Raw genomic sequence first — 8,304 nt, forward strand, 5'->3', positions numbered from 1 at the left:
GTTGACTCTTAAATGCCCTCTGAAATGGCCCAGTTGTATTAAACTGCTGCAAAAAGAACAAAACTGGACGTAACAAAGGTAGATCCAGCCAATTAATCCCAAAAAGTCCTCCTCACTAACATCTGGGGACTTGTTCCAAAGTTGGGAGAGCTGTGCCACAGACTAGTCGAGCAAAAGCCTGACAGAATCATGCCTTTCAGTCAAAGTTCCAGGCTCCTCCTTTACCATCTCTGGGTATGTCCTGCCCCACTGGCAAGACAGACCCACCAGAGGTGGCAGCACCTTGGTATAGAGCTGTGAGGGAATGGCCCTGGGAGTCCTCAACATTGACTCCAGATCCCATGAAGTCTCATGGCTTCAGGTCAAGCATGGACAAGAAAACCTCCTGCTGATTACCACCTACCGCCCTCCCTCAGCTGATGTATCAGTTCTTCTCCATGGACTCGGTGCTGTTGGACTCGGTGCTGTTGGACTCGGTGCTGCTGGACTCGGTGCTGCTGGACTCGGTGCTGATGGGCTCGGTGCTGATGGACTCGGTGCTGATGGACTCGGTGCTGCTGGACTCGGTGCTGCTGGACTCGGTGCTGATGGGCTCGGTGCTGATGGACTCGGTGCTGATGGACTCGGTGCTGATGGACTCGGTGCTGGACTCGGTGCTGTTGGGCTCGGTGCTGTTGGGCTCGGTGCTGTTGGACTCGGTGCTGATGGACTCGGTGCTGATGGACTCGGTGCTGTTGGACTCGGTGCTGCTGGACTCGGTGCTGTTGGACTCGGTGCTGTTGGACTCGGTGCTGATGGACTCGGTGCTGTTGGGCTCGGTGCTGTTGGGCTCGGTGCTGCTGGACTCGGTGCTGATGGACTCGGTGCTGTTGGGCTCGGTGCTGTTGGGCTCGGTGCTGCTGGACTCGGTGCTGCTGGACTCTGTGCTGTTGGGCTCGGTGCTGTTGGGCTCGGTGCTGTTGGGCTCGGTGCTGCTGGACTCGGTGCTGATGGACTCGGTGCTGTTGGGCTCGGTGCTGATGGACTCGGTGCTGTTGGGCTCGGTGCTGTTGGGCTCGGTGCTGCTGGGCTCGGTGCTGTTGGGCTCGGTGCTGTTGGGCTCGGTGCTGATGGACTCGGTGCTGATGGACTCGGTGCTGTTGGGCTCGGTGCTGCTGGACTCGGTGCTGATGGACTCGGTGCTGATGGACTCGGTGCTGTTGGGCTCGGTGCTGTTGGGCTCGGTGCTGTTGGGCTCGGTGCTGCTGGACTCGGTGCTGTTGGGCTCGGTGCTGTTGGGCTCGGTGCTGCTGGACTCGGTGCTGTTGGGCTCGGTGCTGTTGGGCTCGGTGCTGATGGGCTCGGTGCTGCTGGGCTCGGTGCTGTTGGGCTCGGTGCTGCTGGGCTCGGTGCTGTTGGGCTCGGTGCTGTTGGGCTCGGTGCTGCTGGACTCGGTGCTGCTGGGCTCGGTGCTGTTGGGCTCGGTGCTGCTGGACTCGGTGCTGATGGACTCGGTGCTGTTGGGCTCGGTGCTGTTGGGCTCGGTGCTGTTGGGCTCGGTGCTGCTGGACTCGGTTCTGCTGGGCTCGGTGCTGTTGGGCTCGGTGCTGCTGGACTCGGTGCTGATGGACTCGGTGCTGTTGGGCTCGGTGCTGCTGGACTCGGTGCTGCTGGACTCGGTGCTGTTGGACGGAATGGCCTGTTTCAACTCTTGTAAATATTTTGAATTACTGTGCAATAACCTGCCATTAACACATACGTTTTTTCCTTTTGGAATTTTTTATCTGCTCCCATTAATTTTAGTCAGCTCTTTTACTGTCCCCATCTGGAATACTGTGTTCCGTTTTGGCCAAGGCATCTCAGGAAATTAGTCTTGGAATGGGTACAGTGGAGATTCAGCAGAATTATTTTAGGGCTTAAAGGGTTAAATTATGAGGAGTGACTGCATTAAGATGGGGCAGTATTTTGTTCTGCCCTTTTAGACAGGCACGGAGGCTGGGGCGGGGGGGGGGGGGGGCCGCAAACAAAATGGCAGGGGCATCGCTCCTGACTTTACCCAGGCTGCCTGCCACATTATCTGGGGTGGGGAAGGGCGAGGATAGCCTTCTCTCCCCAGGCCAATTGAAGCCATTAAGTGGTCTGGTGGCCTCCTAGTGGGGTCGGTGGGGGGCAAGTTCCATCCTTTGGGGACAATCCAGGACCTCCAAAAGGCTCCCCAGTGGTAATTCAGGAAGACCCTGCACTCCAACCCTTACCAACCGCCCCCCCACCCCATCACCGGGGTCTGCCTGAATGGCCCTGGTGACCCTGCCCCCACTTACCTGTCCCGGGGTCTTCTCTCTCCTCAGTACTGCAGGGCCTCCTGCAGTAGCTGCAGTTGCTATTGCTCCCGGTACCACTGCTGATACTGCAGAGCTGTCAGCCTTCTGATTGGCAGGCAGATCTGGAGGCAGGAACTCACCCCTTAAAGGGACAGCATCCCCGACAGTGGGTAGTCAATTGCTTGAGCGCAGTAAAATTCCAATGGGGGTCCAACGGTAGGCAGAAGCGGGTTCTCCCTCCGCATTCCTGCATGGCGCTGAGACCCCTGTCACAGGAATAAAATCAGCCCATGATTTGTATTCACTTAAGTTTAGAAGATTGAGGGTGATCTGATCGAGGTGTATAAAATGTTAAAAGATTCAATAAGACAGATACGGAGAATCAAGAACACAATCATAAAATTAGAGCTAGGCCGGTCCGGGGTGATGTGAGGAATGACCTCTCCATACAAAGCGTTATGTAAATCTGAAACTCTCTCCCTCAAAATGCTGTGGACGCTGCAGGTTGATTGGAGTTTTCAAGATTCGCATCATGTGTTGATATCGAGGAATATGGAGAAAAATCAAGTAAATGGATTTGAGGTACAAATCAGCCATGATCTCATTGAATGACAGAACAGGCTGAAGGGGCTGACTGGCCTCCTCCTGACCCTATGTTCTGTGCAATCTGAAATTGAAATGGCAAAGCTTCAGTGTCAAAATAAAAAAACACATTCAGCCAGTCACCAGGAATAATGGCTGGAATTTTATGTAGGTGGTGGGGTCTCAATACCGAGGCCAAGAGCATAAGAACTAGGAGCAGGAGTCGGCAATTCAGTCCCTCAAGCCTGCTCCGCCATTCAATACGACCATGGCTGATCTCATCTCAGCCTCAACTCCACTTTTCTGCCCGTTCTCCATAACCCTTCAACCCATTACTAATTAAAAATCTGTCTATCTCCTCCTTAAATTTACTCAATGTCCTGGCATCCACCGCACTCTGGGGTAGTGAATTCCACAGACCCACGACCCTTTGAGAGAAGTAATTTCTCCTCATCTCTGTTTTAAATCTGCTACCCTTTATCCTAAAACTATGACCTCTCGTTCTAGATTGCCCCACAAGAGGAAACATCCTCTCTACGTCTACTTTGTCAATCCCCTTAATCATGTTATACACCTCAATTAGATCTCCTCTCATTCTTCTAAACACCAGACAGTAAAAGCTTAAGCTGCTCAATCTCTCTTCATAAGACAAACCCCCCATCTCTGGAATCAATCTAGTGAACCTCCTCTGAACTGCCTCCAATGCAACTACATCCCTCCTCAAGTAAGGGCACGAAAATTGTACGCAATACTCCAGGTGTGGTCTCATTAATGCCTTGTACAGTTGCAGCAACACTTCCCTTCTTTTATACTCTATTCCTTTAGCAATAAATGCCAAAATTCCATTTGCCTTCCTTATTACCTGCTGCACCTGCATACTAGTTTTCTGCGATTCATGCACGAGGACACCCAGATACCTCTGCACCAAAGCACTCTGAAGTTTCTCTCCATTTAGATAATAATTTGTCTTTCTATTCTTCCGACCAAAATGGATAACCTCACACTTATCCACGTTCAAATCCATCTGCCAAATTTTGCCCATTTATCTAATCTATTCATATCCATTTGTAAATTTCTTATTTCTTTATTGCAACTTACTATCCCACCTATTTTAGTGTCATCTGCAAATTTGGCTATAGTACCTTCTATCCCTACATCCAAGTCATTAATATAGATTGTAAATAGTTGGGGTCCGAGGACCGAACCCTGTGGCACCCCACTAGTGACATCTTGCCAACCAGAAAAGGACCCATTTAACCCGACTCTGTTTTCTGTTGGTTAGCCAATCCTCTATCCAAGCTAATAAATTGCCCAATCCCATGTGATCTTACCTTGTGTATTAACCTTTTGTGTGGCACCTTATCAAATGCCTTCTGGAAGTCCAGATATACTACACCTACAGGATCCCCATTATCCACTTTACTTGTTACATCTTCGAAGAACTCTAGCAAATTAGTCAAACACGATTTACCCTTCATAAAACCATGCTGACTCTGATGGATTGCGTTTTGACTTTCTAAATGTCTTGTTATTACTACCTTAATAATGGATTCTAACAATTTCCCAACGACAGATGTTAAGCTAACTGGTCTATAGTTTCCTACTTTCTGCCTCCCTCCCTTTTTGAATAAGGGCGTTATATTAGCATTTTTCCAATCCACTGGAACCTTTCCCGTTGAGGCAAAACTGAGGCAAAATACTGATTTAGTGTCTCCACCATTTCTGTGTTCCCCTCTATTAACTCCCCAGTCTCATCCTCCAAGGGACCAACATTCACTTTAGCTACTCCCTTCCCTTTTATATACTTATGGAAGCTTTTGCTATCTGTTTTTATATTTTGCGCTAGTTTTCTTTCATAATTTATCTTTGCTCTTTTTATTACCTTTTTAGTAACCCTTTGTTCTCGCACCCACACTTTTTGGGATTTTCTCCCTGCTGCTTTCACATGCATTCAAGTCCTCTGAAGAAGGAATTTTCCTCCACACAAGATTAGGGGGCAGGTTGTTCAACCTTGCCCGTCTAAGAGCGAAATCCAAAGTACGGAAAGTTCTCATCAGGGAACTGCTCTTTGCTGACTATGCTGCTTTAACATCTCACACTGAAGAGTACCTGCAGAGTCTCATCGACAGGTTTGCGGCTGCCTGCAATGAATTTGGCCTAATCATCAGTCTCAAGAAAACGAACATCATGGGACAGGACGTCAGAAATGCTCCATCCATCAATATTGGCGACCGCGCTCTGGAAGTGGTCCAAGAGTTCACCTACCAAGGCTCAACTATCACCAGTAACCTGCCTCTAGATGCAGAAATCAACAAGCGCATGGGAAAGGCTTCCACTGCTATGTCCAGACTGGCCAAGAGAGTGTGGGAAAATGGCGCACTGACACGGAACACAAAAGTCTGAGTGTATCAGGCCTGTGTCCTCAGTACCTTGCTCTATGGCAGCGAGGCCTGGACAACGTATGTCAGCCAAGAGCCACGTCTCAATTCATTCCATCTTCGCTGCCTCCGGAGAATACTTGGCATCAGGTGGCAGGACCGTATCTCCAACACAGAAGTCCTCGCGGCGGCCAACATCCCCAGCTTGTACACACTACTGAGTCAGCGGCGCTTGAGATGGCTTGGCCATGTGAGCCACATGGAAGATGGCAGGATCCCCAAAGACACATTGTACAGCGAGCTCGCCACTGGTATCAGACCCACCAGCCGTCCATGTCTCCGCTTTAAAGACGTCTGCAAAAGCGACATGAAGTGCTGTGACATTGATCGCAAGTTGTGGGATTCAGTTGCCAGCGATCGCCAGAGCTGGCGGGCAGCCATAAAGACGGGGCTAAAATGTGGCGAGTCGAAGAGACTTAGTAGTTGGCAGGAAAAAAGACAGAGGCGCAAGGGGAGAGCCAACTGTGCAACAGCCCCGACAAACAAATTTCTCTGCAGCACCTGTGGAAGAGCCTGTCACTCTAGAATTGGTCTTTATAGCCACTCCAGGCGCTGCTTCACAAACCACTGACCACCTCCAGGCGTGTATCCATTGTCTCTCGAGATAAGGAGGCCAAAGAAGAAGAGAGTAACCCTTTGTTGATCTTTAAAAGTTTCCCAATCTTCCAGCCTGTCACTGGCCTTTGCAATATGGTTTGTCTTAGTTTTTGTCTTTATGTTATCCTTAACTTCCTTGCTTTGCCATGGATGTTTTTCCCCCTCTTACAATCTTTCTTCCTCTCTCGAATATATTTTAGTTGGGAGGAACTGAATATCTCCTGAAACATTTGCCACTGCTCATCAACTGTCCTATCTTTTAGTCTTCCTGCCCAGTCCACTAGGGCCAGATCTGTCCTCATGCCTATGTAATTGCCTTTGTTTAACTCTGGAATGCTAGTGTGGGACTCCAGATTCTCGCCCTCAAACTGAATTTGAAATTCTAGTTTGCTCTGATCACTCTTCCCTAGAGGATCCTTAACAATGAGATCATTAATTAATCCCACCTCATTACCCAATACCAAATCTAGAATCGCCTGCTCCCTGGTTGGTTCCACAACATATTGCTCCAAAAAACAATCACTAATACATTCAATGAACTCTCCCTCGAGGCTACCCTTGTCAATTTGATTAATCCAGTCTATATGCATATTAAAATCACCCATGATTATTGCCGTACCTTTCTTACAAGCCCCCAGTATTTCCTGGTTTATACTGTGCCCCACTGCGGAACTACTGTTTGGGGACCGAGAGATTACTCCCACCAGGGTCTTCTTTCTCTTGCTATTGCTTATTTCTACCCAGACTGATTCTACACCTTGATCTCCAGTGCCTATATCATTTCTCATTACAGCACTGATCTCTTCCTTTACTAACAAAGATACACCACCTCCTTTTCCTTCCTGCTTATCCTTCCGAAATACTGAATATCCTTGGATAGTCAATTCCCAAACCTGGTTTCCCTGTAACCATGTCTCAGTAAACACCACTAAATCATACCCATTCATCTCTATTTGCGTTGTTAACTCATTTATTTTATTCCGAATGCTTCGTGCGTTCAGATAAAAAGCCTTACGTTTGTTCGATTATCAAATTTCCTACTTCGCTGGACAGCAGGACCCAGGGCCACATCTTGCCAGTGGCGGCAAATTAAGTTGTTGCCGCCAGGGCTGCCGTTTCTATTAAGGGTGGCGGTCCGTCCCCAAGAGCCGCCAGCCAATCAGAGGGTGGGTAGCTCTGCAGCCTCAGCAGCACCAACGCTAACAGTGGCCACTGCTGGGACTGCACTTGGAAGATGAGGGCTCATCGATGGCACAGCAGCCAATTTGCACACAGCAAGATCCCACAACCAACAATGGGAACATGACCAGATAATCTGTGTTTGGTGATGTTGATTGAGGGATAAATATTGGCCAGGACACCAGGGAGAACTACCCTGCTCCTATTTGAAATAGTGCTACGGATCTTTTATGTCCACCTGCGAAGGCAGACAGGATCTCGATTTACTGTCTCATCCAAAAGGCAGCACCTGGTACAAGCGAAGGCGTGATGAGCCAAATGGTCACCTTCCTTGCCATATTTCCTCTGATGCTTTAGAAAAGTTTTTTGCACCTGACAGTAAAACATCATTTGGCTGCAGCGTAGAGAGAAGAATCAGGTGGGTAGAATTGCAGCTACCTAACCCGATTTTATGTCCCTTTAAATTTATTGACAGAAGAGCGTCTGGACTCTGTCAGGAGGGTGGGACACTCCCTGCTGAATTCTTCTCTCAGCATTGTGTTCGGCAATGCTTTCCACTCAGTTCATTAAGAGAAGAATTTGCTGTTCCAATTCAATTAAATCAGTTTGCAATACCGGGCGTTAACCTGCAGGTGGTAGCAGCATATTCCAGAATACAGGAAATTAATACTTGAAATGCAAAAAATTGGGGAAAGATTGGGCGGTGAGAGTAACTGGATTGCTCTTCGAAAGAGCTGACACAGCAGACTCAATGGGCCGAATAGCCCCCTTCTATACTGTACTATCTATGGTTCTAATCATTGGCCTGAATATAGGGGGATTTGACAGTGAACTGTCAGTGTTCATCATCATCATTGCCCCTCTGAAACTGACCACAACTTAACACAGAAATGCTGAAGCTGCAATCTGTCACTCACTGCTCTGTCACTCTGGGCTGTAAATCCTCCCCTCCAGAGGCCGCAATAAGTCACATCAGCTGAACTGATGAGAACTGAAAAAGAAAGAAGTAAGACTTGCATTTCTATAGTACCTTTCATGACAACTGGATGATTTAAAGTGCTTTACAACCAATGAAGGACTTTGAATTGGAGTCACTTTTGTAATTTAGGAAACACAGCAGCCAATTAGCACACAGCAAGCTCCAATTAACAACAATGTGATAATGACCAGATAATCCTGTTTGTTTTAGTGCTGTTGATTGAGGGATA

At 48.4% G+C, this 8,304-nt stretch overlaps 1 protein-coding gene across 1 annotated transcript; it reads right to left on the reverse strand.

The window, feature by feature from the left end:
- Positions 1-424: 424 nt before the first annotated feature.
- On the reverse strand, positions 425-6,988 carry LOC137379773 (uncharacterized). The gene is made up of 3 exons (XM_068051129.1): positions 6,933-6,988; positions 2,301-2,442; positions 425-1,678 (listed from the first exon to the last, which is right to left on the reverse strand). Exons 1-3 carry the CDS (start codon positions 6,986-6,988, stop codon positions 425-427), a joined length of 1,452 nt encoding a protein of 483 aa, XP_067907230.1.
- Positions 6,989-8,304: the final 1,316 nt, after the last annotated feature.

This window comes from Heterodontus francisci, chromosome 18, assembly GCF_036365525.1.
Source record: "Heterodontus francisci isolate sHetFra1 chromosome 18, sHetFra1.hap1, whole genome shotgun sequence".
Classification (NCBI taxonomy): Eukaryota; Metazoa; Chordata; class Chondrichthyes; order Heterodontiformes; family Heterodontidae; genus Heterodontus; species Heterodontus francisci.

Excerpts from the sequence above, each read along its gene's own strand:
- LOC137379773 (XM_068051129.1), bottom strand. The coding sequence starts at position 6,988 with ATGTGGCCCTGGGTCCTGCTGTCCAGCGAAGTAGGAAATTTGATAATC. Across the intron at positions 2,443-6,932 it reads AATTTGATAATCGAACAAAC|GGGTGAGTTCCTGCCTCCAG; the intron begins GTAAGGCTTTTT and ends TGTCCCTTTAAG. Across the intron at positions 1,679-2,300 it reads GAGAGAAGACCCCGGGACAG|GCCATTCCGTCCAACAGCAC; the intron begins GTAAGTGGGGGC and ends GAGTTGAAACAG.